At 46.0% G+C, this 20,592-nt stretch overlaps 1 protein-coding gene across 1 annotated transcript in view; it reads left to right on the forward strand.

Moving 5' to 3' along the window:
* The window catches only part of LOC138279426 (vomeronasal type-2 receptor 26-like), a 230,173-nt gene extending 211,673 nt beyond the window's left edge, over positions 1–18,500 (forward strand). The window contains exon 7 of the mRNA XM_069219403.1: positions 17,596–18,500. Coding sequence (XP_069075504.1) covers positions 17,596–18,500 — 905 coding nt within the window. The remainder of the gene's footprint in view (positions 1–17,595) is intronic.
* The last annotated feature ends 2,092 nt before the right edge of the window (positions 18,501–20,592 follow it).

Genomic DNA, 20,592 nt, shown 5'->3' on the forward strand with positions numbered 1-20,592 from the left:
CTTTATTTTTAGTATAACTGTGTATTGTGTTTTCTTATGATATTGTGCATATGACACTAAGTGGTACTGTAGTAGCTTCACACGTCTCCTAGTTCAGCCTGAGCTGCTTTGCTAAGCTACCATTATCTATCAGCCTAAGCTGCTAGACACCCTATACACTAATAAGGGATAACTGGGCCTGGTGCAAGGTGCAAGTACCCCCTGGTACTCACTACAAGCCAGTCCAGCCTCCTACATTGGTTGTGCAGTGGTGGGATAAGTGCTTTGAGACTACTTACCACTCTTGTCATTGTACTTTTCATAAGAGAAAAATATACAAAACAAGGTCAGTGTATATACACATAGCCAAAAAGTTTTGCATTTCCTCTTTTCACTCTTTTCTAAGTGCTGAAAAGTACTTCTAAACTTTCAAAAAGTTCTTAAAAGTTTAAAAAGTTTTTTCTGTCTTTCCAAAAAGTTCTGAAAACTTTTTTCTCTTTGTCTATCACTTTAACTCTCTCTAAAAATGTCTGGCACAGGCCAAAAAGTTGAACTGTCCAAACTTGCATATGATCACCTTAGCTGGAAAGGAGCAAGGAGTCTCTGCATAGAGAGAGGTTTGAGTGTAGGGAAGAATCCTTCCTTAGAACTGTTAATTAATATGCTTAGAGTACAGGATAAGGCCATAAGTGCCCAATCTGTAGAAAAAGTAGCTAATGGTTCTCAATCTGATCCAGGGACTCCCCCAGGAAAAGGTTCAGGAAAGAAACTTCTCAGCCTGCCCATTACTAGACAGTCTAGCCTAGTTGGTACAGAGGTTGAATCACATCATACTGATGATGTGCTCTCACATTATACTGGTAGCCAAGCTGTTAGGGTGCCCTCTGTAAGGGACAGGTCTCCTTCTGTTCATTCCCATCATACCTCTGTATCTAGAAATGTCCCTCCCACCCACCCTGATGACAGATTGTTGGAAAGGGAGCTCAATAGATTGAGAGTGGAGCAAACCAGACTGAAGCTCAAGAAGCAACAGCTGGATTTGGATAGACAGTCTTTAGAAATAGAGAGGGAAAGACAGAAAATGGGTTTAGATACCCATGGTGGCAGCAGCAGTATTCCCCATAGTCATCCTGCAAAAGAGCATGATTCCAGGAATCTGCATAAGATAGTTCCCCCTTACAAGGAGGGGGATGACATTAACAAGTGGTTTGCTGCACTTGAGAGGGCCTGTGCTGTACAGGATGTCCCTCAAAGGCAGTGGGCTGCTATCCTATGGCTATCATTTACTGGAAAAGGTAGGGATAGGCTCCTTACTGTAAAAGAAAATGATGCTAACAATTTCCAAGTTCTTAAGAATGCACTCCTGGATGGTTATGGCTTAACCACTGAACAGTACAGGATCAAGTTCAGAGATACCAAAAAGGAGTCTTCACAAGACTGGGTTGATTTCATTGACCAGGCAGTGAAGGCCTTGGAGGGGTGGTTACATGGCAGTAAAGTTACTGATTATGACAGCCTGTATAACTTAATCCTGAGAGAGCATATTCTTAATAATTGTGTGTCTGATTTGTTGCACCAGTACTTGGTGGACTCTGATCTGACCTCTCCCCAAGAATTGGGAAAGAAGGCAGACAAATGGGTCAGAACAAGAGTGAACAGAAAAGTTCATACAGGGGGTGACAAAGATGGCAACAAAAAGAAGGATGGTAAGTCTTCTGACAAGGGTGGGGACAAATCTAAAAATGAGTCTTCATCAGGCCCACAAAAACACTCTGGTGGGGGTGGTGGGCCCAAACCCTCCTCTAATCAGAACAAGGAAAAGAAACCATGGTGCTATTTATGTAAGATAAAAGGCCATTGGACAACAGATCCCAGTTGTCCAAAGAAAGGCACCACAGCTCCTACCACTACAACCCCTACTGCTACACCTAGTGTCCCTACTAATAGCAGTGGTGGTGGGAGCAAACCTACTAATAGCCAATCCAAGGGAGTAGCTGGGCTCACTTTTGGTAATTTAGTTGGGGTTGGTCTGATTAGGGAGACCACAGAGGCTACTTTAGTCTCTGAAGGGGCTATTGACTTAGCCACTTTGGTTGCTTGCCCCCATAACTTGGAGAAGTACAAGCAACTAACCCTAATAAATGGTGTTGAGGTCCAGGCCTACAGGGACACAGGTGCCAGTGTCACAATGGTGATTGAGAAACTGGTGCACCCTGAACAACACATACTTGGACACCAGTACCAAGTAACCGATGCTCACAACATAACACAAAGCCACCCCATGGCTGTTGTAAATCTCAACTGGGGGGGGGTATCTGGTCCAAAGAAAGTTGTGGTAGCTTCAGATTTACCTGTAGACTGTCTATTAGGGAACGATTTGGAGACATCAGCTTGGTCAGATGTGGAGTTGGAGGCCCATGCAGCAATGCTGGGCATCCCAGGGCATATTTTTGCTTTGACAAGGGCTCAGGCCAAAAAGCAAAAAGGACAGGGAAGCTTGGATCCTGGAACAATGGACCAAGTGCTCCCTAAAGCTAGGGCTAGTAGAAGCAAACCACTTCCTACTATCCCTCCCTCTACAGTGGATTCTAATTCTGAGGAAGAAGAATTCCCTCCCTGTGCAGAACCTACACCAGAGGAGCTGGAAGCAGACACTGCTGAGCTTTTGGGTGAAGGGGGGCCTGCCAGAGAGGAGCTGAGTGTGGCACAGCAAACCTGTCCCACATTAGAGGGTCTCAGACAGCAAGCTGTCAAACAGGCTAATGGGGATATCAGTGACTCACACAGAGTTTACTGGGAGGACAACCTCTTGTACACTGAGCATAGGGATCCTAAACCTGGAGCTGCCAGGAGATTAGTGATTCCTCAGGAGTACAGAAAGTTCCTCCTAACACTGGCACATGACATTCCCTTAGCTGGGCACCTGGGTCAAATGAAAACTTGGGACAGATTGGTACCACTGTTTCATTGGCCTAGGATGTCTGAGGACACAAAAGAATTTTGTAAGTCCTGTGAAACCTGTCAAGCCAGTGGCAAGACAGGTGGCACTCCAAAGGCACCCCTTATCCCACTGCCTGTGGTTGGGGTTCCCTTTGAAAGGGTAGGGGTTGACATAGTTGGCCCCCTTGACCCTCCTACTGCTTCAGGCAATAGGTTTATCTTAGTGGTAGTGGACCATGCCACAAGGTATCCTGAAGCAATTCCTTTAAGGACCACTACAGCTCCTGCAGTGGCAAAGGCCCTCCTGGGAATATTTTCCAGGGTGGGCTTCCCAAAGGAAGTAGTATCAGACAGAGGAAGCAATTTCATGTCTGCATACTTAAAGGCCATGTGGAAGGAGTGTGGTGTAACTTACAAGTTCACAACACCCTATCATCCACAAACAAATGGACTGGTGGAGAGATTTAATAAAACTCTCAAAGGCATGATTATGGGACTCCCTGAAAAACTCCGCAGGAGATGGGATATCCTTCTACCATGCCTCCTTTTTGCCTACAGGGAGGTACCCCAGAAAGGAGTGGGCTTCAGCCCCTTTGAACTTCTTTTTGGACACCCTGTTAGGGGTCCACTCACACTTGTAAAGGAGGGTTGGGAACAACCTTTAAAAGCTCCTAAGCAGGATATTGTGGACTATGTACTTGGCCTCAGATCAAGGATGGCTGAGTACATGAAAAAGGCCAGTAAAAACCTTCAGGCCAGCCAAGAGCTCCAGAAGCAATGGCATGATCAGAAGGCTGTTTTGGTTCAGTACCAACCAGGGCAGAAAGTGTGGGTCTTGGAGCCTGTGGCACCAAGAGCACTCCAAGATAAATGGAGTGGTCCACACACAATTGTTGAAAAGAAGGGTGAAGTCACCTATTTGGTTGACTTAGGCACTGCCAGGAGTCCCCTTAGGGTGCTCCATGTCAACCGCCTGAAACCCTACTATGACAGGGCTGATCTCACCCTGCTCATGGCAACAGATGAGGGACAGGAAGAAGACAGTGACCCTCTACCTGATCTCTTCTCTTCCACAGAACAAGATGCTCTTGTGGAAAGGGTAGTTTTGGCTGATTGTCTTACTGCTGAGCAGAAAGATAATTGCATAAATCTCCTAGGACAATTTTCAGAACTCTTCTCCATTGTGCCAGGCACCACTTCTTGGTGTGAGCACACTATAGATACTGGAGACAGTTTACCTGTCAAAAGTAAGATCTATAGGCAGCCTGACCATGTCAGGGACTGCATAAAGCAAGAAGTTCAGAAGATGTTGGAACTAGGAGTGGTTGAGCACTCTGACAGTCCATGGGCTTCTCCTGTGGTACTGGTACCAAAACCCAATTCTAAAGATGGAAAGAAGGAAATGAGGTTTTGTGTAGACTATAGAGGTCTCAACTTGGTAACCAAAACAGATGCTCACCCTATACCCAGGGCAGATGAGCTAATAGATACACTGGCATCTGCCAAGTATCTAAGCACTTTTGATTTGACTGCAGGGTATTGGCAGATCAAAATGTCAGAAGATGCTAAACCTAAGACTGCATTTTCTACCATTGGAGGACATTACCAGTTTACTGTAATGCCTTTTGGTTTGAAAAATGCACCTGCCACTTTTCAGAGGTTGGTGAACACAGTCCTGCAAGGGCTGGAAGCTTTCAGTGCAGCATATTTGGATGATATAGCTGTCTTTAGCTCCAGCTGGGATGATCACCTGGTCCACCTTTGGAAAGTTTTGGAGGCCCTGCAAAAGGCAGGCCTCACTATCAAGGCTTCAAAGTGCCAGATAGGGCAGGGTAAGGTGGTTTATCTGGGACACCTTGTTGGTGGGGAACAGATTGCACCACTTCAGGGGAAAATCCAAACTATTATTGATTGGATTCCCCCTACCACTCAGACTCAGGTGAGAGCCTTCCTAGGCCTCACTGGGTATTACAGGAGGTTCATTAAGAACTATGGCTCCATTGCAGCCCCTCTTAATGACCTCACATCCAAGAAAATGCCTAAAAAGGTATTATGGACAGCAAACTGTCAGAAAGCTTTTGAGGAGCTGAAGCAGGCCATGTGCTCTGCACCTGTCCTGAAAAGCCCTTGTTACTCTAAAAAATTCTATGTCCAAACTGATGCATCTGAATTAGGAGTAGGGGCAGTCCTATCACAACTTAATTCTGAGGGCCAGGATCAACCTGTTGCTTTTATTAGTAGAAGGTTGACCCCTAGAGAAAAGCGTTGGTCTGCCATTGAGAGGGAGGCCTTTGCTGTGGTCTGGGCTCTGAAGAAGTTGAGGCCATACCTGTTTGGCACTCACTTCATTGTTCAGACAGACCACAAACCTCTACTTTGGCTAAAACAAATGAAAGGTGAAAATCCTAAATTGTTGAGGTGGTCCATATCCCTACAGGGAATGGACTATACAGTGGAACATAGACCTGGGAGTAGCCACTCCAATGCAGATGGACTCTCCAGATATTTCCACTTAGACAATGAAGACTCATCAGGGAATGGCTAGTCTTATTGTCCTTCGTTTGGGGGGGGGTTGTGTAGGAAAGTACCATCTTGCCTGGCATGTTACCCCCATTTTTCACTGTATATATGTTGTTTTAGTTGTATGTGTCACTGGGACCCTGGTAACCCAGGGCCCCAGTGCTCATAAGTGTGCCTGTATGTGTTACCTGTGTAGTGACTAACTGTCTCACTGAGGCTCTGCTAATCAGAACCTCAGTGGTTATGCTCTCTCATTTCTTTCCAAATTGTCACTGACAGGCTAGTGACCATTTTTACCAATTTACATTGGCTTACTGGAACACCCTTATAATCCCCTAGTATATGGTACTGAGGTACCCAGGGTATTGGGGTTCCAGGAGATCCCTATGGGCTGCAGCATTTCTTTTGCCACCCATAGGGAGCTCTGACAATTCTTACACAGGCCTGCCACTGCAGCCTGAGTGAAATAACGTCCACGTTATTTCACAGCCATTTTACACTGCACTTAAGTAACTTATAAGTCACCTATATGTCTAACCTTTACCTGGTAAAGGTTAGGTGCAAAGTTACTTAGTGTGAGGGCACCCTGGCACTAGCCAAGGTGCCCCCACATTGTTCAGAGCCAACTCACTGAACTTTGTGAGTACGGGGACACCATTACACGCGTGCACTACATATAGGTCACTACCTATATGTAGCTTCACCATGGTAACTCCGAATATGGCCATGTAACATGTCTATGATCATGGAATTGCCCCCTCTATGCCATCCTGGCATTGTTGGTACAATTCCATAATCCCAGTGGTCTGTAGCACAGACCCTGGTACTGCCAAACTGCCCTTCCTGGGGTTTCTCTGCAGCTGCTGCTGCTGCCAACCCCTCAGACAGGCATCTGCCCTCCTGGGGTCCAGCCAGGCCTGGCCCAGGATGGCAGAACAAAGAACTTCCTCTGAGAGAGGGTGTGACACCCTCTCCCTTTGGAAAATGGTGTGAAGGCAGGGGAGGAGTAGCCTCCCCCAGCCTCTGGAAATGCTTTGTTGGGCACAGAGGTGCCCAATTCTGCATAAGCCAGTCTACACCGGTTCAGGGACCCCTTAGCCCCTGCTCTGGCGCGAAACTGGACAAAGGAAAGGGGAGTGACCACTCCCCTGACCTGCACCTCCCCTGGGAGGTGTCCAGAGCTCCTCCAGTGTGCTCCAGACCTCTGCCATCTTGGAAACAGAGGTGCTGCTGGCACACTGGACTGCTCTGAGTGGCCAGTGCCACCAGGTGACGTCAGAGACTCCTTGTGATAGGCTCCTTCAGGTGTTAGTAGCCTTTCCTCTCTCCTAGGTAGCCAAACCCTCTTTTCTGGCTATTTAGGGTCTCTGTCTCTGGGGAAACTTTAGATAACGAATGCATGAGCTCAGCCGAGTTCCTCTGCATCTCCCTCTTCACCTTCTGATAAGGAATCGACCGCTGACCGCGCTGGAAGCCTGCAAACCTGCAACATAGTAGCAAAGACGACTACTGCAACTCTGTAACGCTGATCCTGCCGCCTTCTCGACTGTTTTCCTGCTTGTGCATGCTGTGGGGGTAGTCTGCCTCCTCTCTGCACCAGAAGCTCCGAAGAAATCTCCCGTGGGTCGACGGAATCTACCCCCTGCAACCGCAGGCACCAAAAAGCTGCATTACCGGTCCCTTGGGTCTCCTCTCAGCACGACGAGCGAGGTCCCTCGAATCCAGCGACACCGTCCAAGTGACCCCCACAGTCCAGTGACTCTTCAGCCCAAGTTTGGTGGAGGTAAGTCCTTGCCTCACCTCGCTGGGCTGCATTGCTGGGAACCGCGACTTTGCAAGCTACTCCGGCCCCTGTGCACTTCCGGCGGAAATCCTTCGTGCACAGCCAAGCCTGGGTCCACGGCACTCTAACCTGCATTGCACGACTTTCTAAGTTGGTCTCCGGCGACGTGGGACTCCTTTGTGCAACTTCGGCAAGCACCGTGTCACGCATCCTCGTAGTGCCTGTTTCTGGCACTTCTCCGGGTGCTACCTGCTTCAGTGAGGGCTCCTTGTCTTGCTCGACGTCCCTTCTCTCTGCAGGTCCAATTTGCGACCTCCTGGTCCCTCCTGGGCCCCAGCAGCGTCCAAAAACGCCAAACGCACGATTTGCGTGTAGCAAGGCTTGTTGGCGTCCATCCGGCGGGAAAACACTTCTGCACGACTCTCCAAGGCGTGGGGGATCCATCCTCCAAAGGGGAAGTCTCTAGCCCTTGTCGTTCCTGCAGTATTCCCAGTTCTTCAGCCTAGTAAGAGCTTCTTTGCACCAACCGCTGGCATTTCTTGGGCATCTGCCCATCTCCGAGCTGCTTGTGACTTTTGGACTTGGTCCCCTTGTTCCACAGGTACCTTCAGACAGGAATCCATCGTTGTTGCATTGCTGATTTGTGTTTTCCTTGCATTCTCCCTCTAACACGACTATTTGGTCCTTAGGGGAACTTTGGTGCACTTTGCACTCACTTGTCAGGGTCTTGGGGAGGGTTATTTTTCTAACTCTCACTATTTTCTAATAGTCCCAGCGACCCTCTACAAGGTCACATAGGTTTGGGGTCCATTCGTGGTTCGCATTCCACTTCTGGAGTATATGGTTTGTGTTGCCCCTATCCCTATGTTTCCCCATTGCATCCTATTGTAACTATACATTGTTTGCACTGTTTTCTAAGACTATACTGCATATTTTTGCTATTGTGTATATATATCTTGTGTATATTTCCTATCCTCTTACTGAGGGTACACTCTAAGATACTTTGGCATATTGTCATAAAAATAAAGTACCTTTATTTTTAGTATAACTGTGTATTGTGTTTTCTTATGATATTGTGCATATGACACTAAGTGGTACTGTAGTAGCTTCACACGTCTCCTAGTTCAGCCTGAGCTGCTTTGCTAAGCTACCATTATCTATCAGCCTAAGCTGCTAGACACCCTATACACTAATAAGGGATAACTGGGCCTGGTGCAAGGTGCAAGTACCCCCTGGTACTCACTACAAGCCAGTCCAGCCTCCTACACTTGCCTCCCCACGCCAGACTGCATTGCTGGGAACCGCGTCTTTTGCAGCTACTACAGCCTCTGTGCACTTCCGGCAGAAATCCTTTGTGCACAGCCAAGCCTGGGTCCACGGCACTCTAACCTGCATTGCACGACTTTCTAAGTTGTCCTCCGGCGGCGTGGGACTCCTTTGTGCAACTTCGGGTGATCACCGTTTCACTCCTCTTTGTAGTGCCTGTTTCCGGCACTTCTGCGGGTGCTGCCTGCTTCAGAGAGAGCTCATTGTCTTGCTGATCGCCCCCTCTGTCCCCTGTCACAATTGTCGACATCCTGGTCTCTCCTGGGCCACAGCAGCATCCAAATATCGTAACTGCACGATTTGCATCTAGCAAGGCTTGTTGGCAGTCTTTCAGTGGGAAAACACTTCTGCACAACTCTTCATGGCGTAGGACATCTATCCTCCAAAAGGGAAGTTTCTAGCCCTTGTCGTTCCTGCAGAATCCTCAGCTTCTACTGTCCAGTAGCAGCTTCTTTGCACCCACAGCTGGCATTTCCTGGGCATCTGCTCATCTCCGACTTGCTTGTGACTTTTGGACTTGGTCCCCTTGTTCCACAGGTACCCTCTTTTGGAAATCCATTGTTGTTGCATTGCTGGTTTGTGTCTTTCCTGCAGAATTCCCCTATCACGACTTCTATGTCCTTTGGGGAACTTTAGTGCACTTTGCACTCACTTTTCAGGGTCCTGGGGTGGGCTATTTTTCTAACCCTCACTGTTTTCTTACAGTTCCAGCGACCCTCTACAAGGTCACATAGGTTTGGGGTCCATTCGTGGTTCGCATTCCACTTTTGTAGTATATGGTTTGTGTTGCCCCTATCCCTATGTGTCCCCAATACATCCTATTGTAACTATACATTGTTTGCACTGTTTTATAAGACTATACTGCATATTTATGGTATTGTGTACATATATCTTGTGTATATTTGCTATCCTCATACTGAGGGTACTCACTGAGATACTTTGGCATATTGTCATAAAAATTAAGTACCTTTATTTTGAGTATATCTGTGTATTGTGTTTTCTTATGATATTGTGCAAGTGACACTAGTGGTACTGTAGGAGCTTCACTTGTCTCCTAGTTCAGCCTAAGCTGCTCTGCTAAGGTACCATTATCTATCAGCCTAAGCTGCTAGACACCCTATACACTAATAAGGGATACCTGGGCCTGGTGCAAGGTGTAAGTACTCCTTGGTACTCACTACAAGCCAGATCAGCCTCCTACACATACCTGTTTGGCACTCACTTTATTGTTCAGACAAACCACAAACCTCTACTTTGGCTAAAACAAATGAAAGGTGAAAACCCTAAATTGTTGAGGTGGACCATATCTTTACAGGGAATGGACTATACAGTGGAACATAGTCCTGGGAGTACCCACTCACCCACTCCAATGCAGATGGACTCTCCAGATATTTCCACTTAGACAATGAAGACTCATCAGGTTATGGCCAGTCTTATTGTCCTTCGTTTGGGGGTTGTGTAGGAAAGTACCATCTTGCCTGGCATGTTACCCCCATATTTCACTGTATGTATGTTGTTTTGGTCCTTGTGTCACTGGGACCCTGCCAGGCAGGGCCCCAGTGCTCATAGTATGTGCCCTGTATGTGTTCCCTGTGTGATGTCTATCTGTCTCACCGAGGCTCTTCTAACCAGAACCTCAGTGGTTATGCTCTCTCTGCTTTCCAAATTTGTCACTAACAGGCTGGTGACCACATTTACCAATTCACATTGGCATACTGGTACACCCATATAATTCCCTTGTATATGGTACTGAGGTACCCAGGGTATTGGGGTTCCAGGAGATCCCTATGGGCTGCAGCATTTCTTTTGCCACCCATAGGGAGCTCTGACAATTCTTACACAGGCCAGCCACTGCAGCCTGAGTGAAATAACGTCCACGTTATTTCACAGCCATTTACCACTGCACAGAAGTAACTTATGAATCACCTATATGTCCAACCTTCACTTAGTGAAGATTAGTTGCCAAGTTACTTAGTGCGTGGGCACCCTGGCACTAGCCAAGGTGCCCCCACATCGTTCAGGGCAAATTCCCCGGACTTTGTGAGTGCGGGGACACCATTACACACGTGCACTATACATAGGTCACTACCTATGTATAGTGTCACAATGGTAACTCCGAACATGGCCATGTAACATGTATAAGATCATGGAATTGTCACCCCAATACCATTCTGGTATTGTGGTGACAATTCCATGATCCCCCGGGTCTCTAGCACAGAACCCAGGTACTGCTAAACTGCCTTTCCGGGGTCTCCACTGCAGCTGCTGCTGCCAACCCCTCAGACAGGTTTCCCAGCCCTGGCCCAGGAAGGCAGAATAAATGATTTCCTCTGAGAAAGGGTGTTACACCCTCTCCCTTTGGAAATAGTTGTGAAGGGCTGGGGAGGAGTAGCCTTCCCACCCTCTAGAAATGCTTTGATGGGCAAGGATGGTGCCCATCTCTGCATAAGCCAGTCTACACCGGTTCAGGGATCCCCCATCCCTTATCTGTCGCGAAACTGGACAAAGGAAAGGGGAGTGACCACTCCCCTGACCAGTACCTCCCAGGGGATGTGCCCAGGGCTCCTCCAGTGTGTCCCAGACCTCTGCCATCTTGGTAACAGAGGTGTTGGGGGCAAACTGGACTGCTCTGAGTGGCCAGTGCCAGCAGGTGACGTCAGAGACTCCTTCTGATAGGCTCTTACCTCTCTTGGTAGCCAATCCTCCTAACTTGGTAGCCAAACCTCCTTTTCTGGCTATTTAGGGTCTCTGCTTTGGGGAATTCTTCAGATAACGGATGCAAGAGCTCACCAGAGTTCCTCTGCATCTCCCTCTTCACCTTCTACCAAGGATCTACTGCTCCTGGATGCCTGCAAAACCGCAAAAATTTAGCAAGACGACTACCAGCAACATTTTAGCACCTAATCCTGCGGGCTTTCTCAACTGTTTCCTGGTGGTGCATGCTCTAGGGGTAGCCTGCCTTCACCCTGCACCAGAAGCTCAGAAGAAATCTCTTTATTTAGAAGCAGTCACGGACATGGAGGTCTGCTGACTACAGCAGGCCTCCATATCTGCGAGTGTCCATAGTCGCTATGGGGTCGCAAAGACCCACCTCATTAATATTAATGAGGTGGGTCGCAAATTGCGACCCCATAGCGACTATGGACACTCGCAGATATGGAGGCCTGCTGTAGTCAGCAGACCTTCATGTCCGTGACTGCTTCTAAATAAAGCAGTTTTTTTTTTTCAAGTGTAGCCCGTTTTCCTCAAAGGAAAACGAGCTGCACTTAAGAAAAAAAAATAAACCTTTTGTTTCGGTATTTTTTCAGGGCAGGTAGTGGTCCCTTGGTCCATTTGTGGTCCATTCACACAAATTCCAATTTGGGAGTGGGTTACCATCCACTTCAAGTGGATGGTAACTGCGACTCCATTTGCGACCGCATACGCGGTCGCAAATGGAGTTGCATACCACTGCGAGTCGCAAATAGGAAGGGAACACCCCTTCCTATTTGCGAGTCGGAAGTGCATTTTGCGAGTCGGTCCCGACTCGCGAAATGCATTTCTGCATAGGAAACTCCGATTTGCGACTCACAAACGGCAATTTTTGAGGTTTGCGAGTCGCAAATTGTTTCCTACATCTGGCCCTAAGTAACTTAGCACCCAACATTTACCAGGTAAAGGTTAGACATATAGGTGACTTATACGTTACTTAAGTGCAGTGGTAAATGGCTGTGAAATAACGTGGACGTTATTTCACTCAGGCTGCAGTGGCAGGCCTGTGTAAGAATTGTCAGAGCTCCCTATGGGTGGCAAAAGAAATGCTGCAGCCCATAGGGATCTCCTGGAACCCCAATACCCTGGGTACCTCAGTACCATATACTAGGGAATTATAAGGGTGTTCCAGTATGCCAATGTGAATTGGTGAAATTGGTCACTAGCCTGTTAGTGACAATTTGGAAAGCAGAGAGAGCATAACCACTGAGGTTCTGGTTAGCAGAGCCTCAGTGAGACAGTTAGTCATCACACAGGTAACACATACAGGGCACACTAATGAGCACTGGGGCTCTGGCTGGCAGGGTCCCAGTGACACATACACTAAAACAACATATATACAGTGAAATATGGGGGTAACATGCCAGGCAAGATGGTACTTTCCTACATCTGGTCTCTGAAGAATCTGAAAAAAAGAATTGTACCCTGCCTTTAAATTTTCGCTAAGTTTGAAAAGGACCAATCAACTTCAGAAACATAGATCACCCATTAGGTCCCAGACATTGCAAATCATTAAAATCAAGTTTACTAATTAACCCTTCCTTATTGTCTGACACCACATAAACCATCAAGCATTACTCACAATCGCTCAATAATATTGTAGTGTAGCCATTTTTAATATAGCTTCATGCACGTTAATTTAACATACTAGGTTGCTGTGCACTTTGCCCTAGATGCATTTTATTCAGCTTTGCACTGTTATTTTACAATAACCAGTTTTTACGGTCTTGTTTTACATTCTTTTATTGCACTGTTTAGCTTAGTTCAGCACTGTGTTCTGAAATAATGCATTCTTGATCACCCTGTGCTTCAGTCAAGGCTACAGTCTGGTACATTGACAGTAAACGTGGTAGAAGTTTAGTCTCCAGTATTCGTAGAAAATAGACATCCTTACGTAGGGACATTTTCTTAGAACATCTGCGTGTTAGTTATAAAAACACTTCCTAGTCCTAGTACACGTCAAGAGGGAGATTCCAGCCAGGAACCTTCAACTAGATGCTGAACTAGTTGCAGATGCTTATGCAGATTACAGGCCTTTGCTCAGGTATGAGGGTTGATGTCCTCCCGGGGGAACCTGAAAGGCAGGCTTAGAGCTTCACATGCTGTGCTCAAACTATAACTTAGAGAGAAAATAATCTAGCGGCACTATGATAGCCTTATTCTTGTGCTTTACTCTCATTGTTACTATTTTAATCTTACTGTGTTGTGTAGTTCTGGTTATTGCAGCTCATGCTTTGCTATCTAAAATGCAATCGTTTTATTAAATCAATCTTTAAAACTTAAACTGCCTTTGTCATTTATATATGAGACCGCACTGTGTATGAGAGAACCGGTTGTGACCTGAGTGACCACGACTTCCCTGGGAAGTACTAAGATGTCATGCGCTCGGCTGCCCATTTGGGAGAGATGAGGCAAAACACGGATTTAGAGTGACTAGTGTCATCCAGTGTGGGTTAGACTTAGTCCCCCACCCTGTGAACGATCTTGCCACTCAAAATCCAGTAGTCTCATTAGGATAATGAGAGCCTACGCGACAATATATATCATCACTCATTAGTACAATAGTTAGTAGTTACATCTTCTATTACAAGCACAGTGGTAGGTACAAAATTGCACCTCTTCTTTGATGCAAACAACACATTGGAATTTGTAATTGGCAGTCTTGTAAATCAATGATAATTTTTTGGGGCAGACCTCCAAGGTGATGCAAAAAAAGGATATGCATGGAAGCGAGGCTGGCATTGTCTCCAGTGTCCTGAAGGGAATGCGGAGGCTTCTTATTTACATTCTGGTCCAACTATAGTCCGGCCATGCATTTGTCTAAAAATGGTGGGGCAGCATAAATAAGACACAAGCATAATGTTTCACTAGCTATATCTTTTTTGGGGTCTAAGAAAGAAGCTCAATGATAAATAATTATAAAACAGTTTGGTAGCATACTCCGTCAGGAAAGTAGAGTTCATCCTCAAACTCAGGTTTCTTACCCTGAAAGTGGTCAGAAAACACACTTGAGTATGCTCAACCATCCTTAAACTGTGCTGTTTCAGGAATGGTTGTAATCATGTGGTATGAAATGTGTGTTCATTTTGATTATGGTCAATCGCTCCACATTTTGAGGGGGAAGACAGGTACTTCGCACTGTGATAACTGCACCAGCTGAACTGAAAACACGTTCCGCAGATACACTGGCAACAGGACAAGCCAGGCTTGCTGAGCACTGGACATTTGGCGCATCTTCGCATACCAATACTCCAATAGGTTTTGATCCACATAGACCTCTTTTAGGCCATCTAGATACTCCTGGAACTTCCTCAGAATGGTCATTGTGATGCCACCTGCTCAACCTCTTTTGCCTTTGCCTCTGCGCTGGACTTAAGACCTGGCACGTAAAACCAAGCCAATGCTGAGGTTGGGGCCAATTCTTCCCCTCCTGTAGTTGTGGGTGTTACTTGTGTTCTTGTTGCTGGTGTTGGCTGCTGTGGGACAAGACTGTCCTCTCTGGAAGTTCAAGGCGACACCACATGACTTCTGCCCGGGAAAGGGACTCTAATAGTTTCCAGCCATTCTTCTTTGAGGTCTTAAGCTTGCGCAACAATCCCCCTTGTGTATTTTGAAACATCCCCTTCAGAAAAAGTAATGAAAGTGGAGAGAAATGTTTTGTAACGTGGATCAAGTAGTGTGGCATAGATGTACTCTTTGGACAAGATGATGCCATTTTGCAGCTTTGCATTAACAACCAAGCAAAGGATTAAGCTCTCAACCAAGCCATGCCCTTCTGCGTTTTCGTTCACACCAGTGAGTGCAAACCATTCAGAGCCCTTCTTTAGCTGATCTTGTAGCAAATGCAACAAGGGGATAGTTTGGCCCATCGTACTGTGCTCCTTGCTATCTTCCCATCTGAAAACAAAAGTGAGTAGCATCAGTGTCAATTGCATTCCCCCCTTTTTTGAATGACACAGTTATTCATTTATCAGTGCAACTCAAACAGACATTGTAACATGTAATAGGTCAAGTGTCAATGTGTTGGCCTCTATGAGGGCTTTGACTGGAGCTCTATTAACATGCTGAATATTCTGGAACTGCTTCTGGGCTTCAAAAGAATGGCTGAAATGGGCGCAGATTCTTCTCCAGGTGGTCACTATTTTTCTGACTATGTCTTCTTTTTTGAGAACGTCCTGCACAACCCGGTTGAATCATGCATTGCGCCACTTTGTAACCCTTTGCGCTACATTATGCCTGCGCAGGCATAATGTATGCAAAGGGGGCATTCTAAGAGATTTCCTTGCACCATTTTTTGCCACTTTTAATGCCTGCTTAGAGCAGGCATTATAAGGAGGCTTCAATTGCTTACAATGGGCCTCTAGGTGCTTTGCAGGATTAGCATCAGTATTTTTGGTGCTAATCCTGCAGAGGTCCGGACTATCATAAACAATTCTGATGGTAGTCCCCTAACTAACACCATGGGGCGCCTTATTTAAAGTATGGCACTCACATTGTTGCATTAGGGTGGTACTAAGGGGTGCAGGAAAAGTGGCCCTGCACTGTGTGCAGCACCTCTTTTCATAAATGTGCTCCAGAGTGCCACATTTAAGAGCCCCTAGAACCATTCCAGTGCCACATTAGAATCATTTTGTGACACTTATGTGGCTTTAGAAGGCCAAAAACACTGTGCTACATTTACAAAGTGGCACAATGCATGCATTATGCCTGCACCAGATATAATTTATGCAAAGGGGGTGTTCCCCCATTTAGGGGGGCCTACAAAATGGCACAAAGAAATTGAAGAGATTTCTTAGCGTCATTCTTTTCAGCACTTTTAAAGGCTGCTCAGAGCAGGTGTTAAAAGGAGGCTCCCATTGGTTACAATGGGCATCCAGGTGCTTTGCAGGACTAGCTTCAACATTTTTGATGCTAGTCCTGCAAAGCGCTGAACTAGTGTAAAACATTCTGACGCAAGTTACCTAACTGCCACCATGGTGCGTGGTATGTTAGTTAAACATGCCCCACACATGGTGGCGTTAGGGGGACCTTAAGGGGTGCAAGAATGCCCAAAGTACTTAAATCCAAAGGAATATATTCAGCGAACAGAGAGAGTGATCTTTCCATCTCAAAATCAAAGCGAAAAGTGACCAGGAGATGGTCAAAGCATTGGGAGGAGCCTGCTGGACAGGAACGGTAGGTCGGGGTCTCTTGGGCACAAGATGTTCCCCACACGATGGTCTGTTTGTGGATTTTCAGTCTTGGTCTGCCAGCTTCATGTTTTAGGGGACCTGGAACTGGGAGGGCAGGAGTCTCAGAAGAGAGTCCAGGTGCTAGCAGGGGAAGTTTTGGATGGGCCTGAGACTTCAACAACAGGAGGCAAGCTCAGTTTCACACCCTTGGAGATTTATTAACAAGCAGGAATGCACATCAATGTCCACTCTTTGTCCCCTTACACAGGCAGAAGCAGTAGCTGCACGATAGCCCAACAAAGCACAGTCACAGGCAGCACTTCTCCTCAGCTCTTCAGCTCTTCTCTTTGGCAGCGGTTCCTCTTGATTTCCAGAAGAGATCTAATTTTCAGGGGTTTGGGTGCCCTTCTTATACCCATTTCCGCCTTTGAATCTTTTTCTGTGGTTTTCACCACTCCATATCTCCTGATGTTACTTCAGAGTGAGCCGTCTTCCATATAATTAATCATGCATTTTTTCTAAACTAGACATCCTGTACGCAGTCTAGCACCCTCTGCATTTGATCATTGACTGCCTTCAAAGGTTTCTCAGTTGAGGCCATCTCTGTCTCTTTCTTTCCAGCCTGTATCCTTGTCCTGAACACATCAATGGCCAAACCCACGGATGTCACCATTTATGGAAGCAATAACTAGGATAATGGGTGAAATGTCTTTCATGTTAACTTTCATGATGAATTCTCAGGTAAAGTTAAGCATCTATCATGATGTTTTTCTAGTCACCTGTTTATTGCCTAGAAGTGCTTCTGGAAACAGAAGCTGACGTGCTGGTCACTGCACAGACATGTGTTGCAGTTGAGAAAGGTTCCAGGGCTGTGGCAGGTAATCAACTATGTTTGTATCCGCGGGCATATATTGTTGATATGTTTTTACAATGAAGATTATGGTCTTTGATGTATGGTAGTCAATCCCATGGACTCATTATTATTAATTTCTGACTACTTTTGTATTCATAGTCAAAATATTCTTGAAATAATGTGAAAATAAATGTTTTATCACGCTACCAAATACGCATTTCTAAATAGTTTGAAACAGCAGAAATGACTGATTTTGTTGCTTTTTACTGTAGACATGGAAAACTGTATGCAGTGCCCTGAGGACCAGTGGCCGAATGTCAAGAAGGTTGGATGCAACAAAAGGGTCATTGTTTTCCTCTCATATAGTGATACACTTGGCGTCATTTTGTTCACTGTGGCCATTATCTTCTCTGCTGTCACTGCTGGAGTGTTGGGAATCTTTCTCAGACACCGGGATACCCCAATAGTGAAAGCTAATAACCGTGATCTCAGCTACACACTCCTCACTGCCCTAATTTTGGCTTTTCTATGCTCCCTCCTATTTGTTGGACGGCCTGCGACGTGGACCTGTCTGATCCAACAAGCTGCATTTGGGATTATTTTTACTGTTGCTGTGTCTTGTGTTTTAGCAAAAACCATCACTGTTGTCATTGCCTTTAATGCCACAAGGCCTGGGAGCAGATTAAGCAAATGGATGGGATCCCGCGTGTCCGGCTCTATTGTCCTCTTCTGCACACTAGGAGAAGTGACAATCTGCCTCTCTTGGCTGCTCACAGCTCCACCTCATCCTGGCACTGATACACGATCTGAGACTGGGAAGATGATCCTGCAGTGTGACCAGGGCTCCGTCACTGCCTTCTACAGTGTGATTGGTTACATGGGACTGTTGGCCTTGGCCAGCTTCATTGTGGCCTTCTTAGCCAGGAACCTCCCGGATAAATTCAATGAGGCCAAACTCATCACATTCAGCATGCTGGTGTTCTGCAGCGTCTGGGTCTCTTTCTTTCCAGCCTATATCAGCACTAAAGGCAAGTACATGGTGGCCGTGGAGATCTTCGCCATCTTAGCTTCTAGTGCTGGACTGTTGGGCTGTATATTCATCCCCAAATGTTACATCATTCTGTTCAGGCAGGATATCAACACCAGAGAACACCTAACTTTACATACTCATTTGTAGTTTCATGTTGGATCTGAAATTGACTAAATTAAATATTAAACATTAAAATGCTGTATTTCTGGAGGTTTTAAAGCAATGTATCATGCGTTTGTACAACCATTTGACTGCTTGCAGTAAAGCATTAGTACCTCCAGTAATAGAAGCTAGTTTTTAAGGACAGTAGCTGTGGATGATTTTGGGCCCTTTCTGTACTTGCAAGCTTAAATGGTTTTATTTGTTTTAATATCATTTTGGTATCTGAGTTTAGTTTGATTTCCACAAATGAACATCTGCATCATCCCCAAAGAGGGGAATTGTTAAAGATTTCAAAGTTACCAGAAGAGGATCCCTCTGCACCACAGGCATCAAACATATGCAACCCAGACCATGCTCAGCACAGCATCCGTTCAGTGGCGGCTGGTGACATTTGAAAGTGGTGGGGCGTAAAAATTGTGAATGAGTGTTATGTTGCCAGCAAGTAAAGCAAGCAAGCCTGATGGACAAAAAGGAGTTTGGGGGGTTCTTCCCCCCAAGAAAAGTTTTAAACAAGAGTAGCAAATGGAGCATTTCAAAGCACATTTGAGAAAGTGAAATGGTTTATAAGGCAGTTGTGAACATGTAGTCTAAAAGTATTTAAACACATTAAAAATTGTTCCTTCTCTCACTGCATTAAATATGGTCAACAGTTACTGTAGTCTGAAAACTGTAAAGTGTGACAAATAGGGTTTTTAATTATCGCAAGTAAATGTGTGAAAATGGAATACTGAGGCAGTGTAATCCTGAAGCCATCTCGGGGCTCTTCAATCCATATAAATCCCCTCCCTGCCCCTTCAGCTCACTCCTGCAGCTTTCTCCCTTTGTGACGATTTTTCATTTTTCCCTTTCTCCGTCTTCCCCTATGTGTCTTGTGCTTGTAGCAAATGCTTGTGGCAGAAGAATAAGCCCCATCCCTCAAAAATAAGTGTGGTGCTCAGCACCGGAAACAACAAGCACAAATTAAGCACTGGATGGAACAAACATGATGTAAAATATGAAAGTCTCGTCAAAATTCAAAAAGTGTATTTCTCTAAAATATAGAAACTTTAATAAGGCACATAAGACTGCTGGTACTTATTAGAAGGTTAGTTTTGTAAAACTGGTAGTCTGATCTCACACATTTGAGAGTGCTATCAAAAGCAATAATGAAAGAAAAAGAGTTCAGGTAAAATAAATATTTACCCATGGTTACACAATTTATGCAGGGAAACTCTAATTTAGCAGCTTTTCTGGGTTCACTTTGTACAAATTAGCCAGGAAACAGACATTTGTTTGTCATCCTTAAGTTAAGATTTAGCTTTTAGCTCAGTTTTTGTCAGCTTTTTAATTTAAATGCAGCACAAACTCAACCCCAAGGCTGGACGCTTTATATGAGCATCAGTTATATTACACATGGTCACATGCATTGTTTATAGGGATGGGGGGGTCAAGTGATGTGGCCAGAGTCACAGGGTGGATGGCAAACGCTGGCTCTCTAACCTGGTTCTCAGGTGCCACAGTCTGCAGCTCCAATGGTAATGACACCTCCTGGAGGGAGGGAGGCAGGGAGGCAGAAGGCAGAAGAAAGCTCGGCTCCTCATGGGCCCGAGGTCCCAGAGCCTGGCTCAAGGTGAGCCAGGCTTCAGGCTGAGGCCAAGCACAGATTTTAAGTGGCTCACCCACCAGTGTCCTTTAAATTTCAGTATGACAGCAGACATCTGGCAGCTCGGGCTGTATGAAGGGACCTGACTGATGCTGTGAGTGCTGCCCAAGCACAGGGTTGGGTAAGACACACCGGAGGAGAGCACAATCTCTGGAACCGGGATCCGGCTTCGGCGTGGATGGGATAGGGGGATCCAGCAGCAGGACACCCGACCTCTACTGTGCGATAGGAAGGGAGACTGGCTTGTAGTGGGTACCAAGGGGTACTTACACTCTGTACCAGGTCCAGTTATCCCTTATTAGTGTAGAAGAGGTGTTTCTAACAGCTTAGGCTGATAGAAGGTAGCTATAGCAGAGCAGCTTAGGCTCAACTAGGAGACATGCAAAGCTCCTACTATACCACTGGTGTCATATGCACAATATCATAAGAAAACAC

Source organism: Pleurodeles waltl, chromosome 2_2 (assembly GCF_031143425.1).
Source record: "Pleurodeles waltl isolate 20211129_DDA chromosome 2_2, aPleWal1.hap1.20221129, whole genome shotgun sequence".
Taxonomy (NCBI): Eukaryota; Metazoa; Chordata; class Amphibia; order Caudata; family Salamandridae; genus Pleurodeles; species Pleurodeles waltl.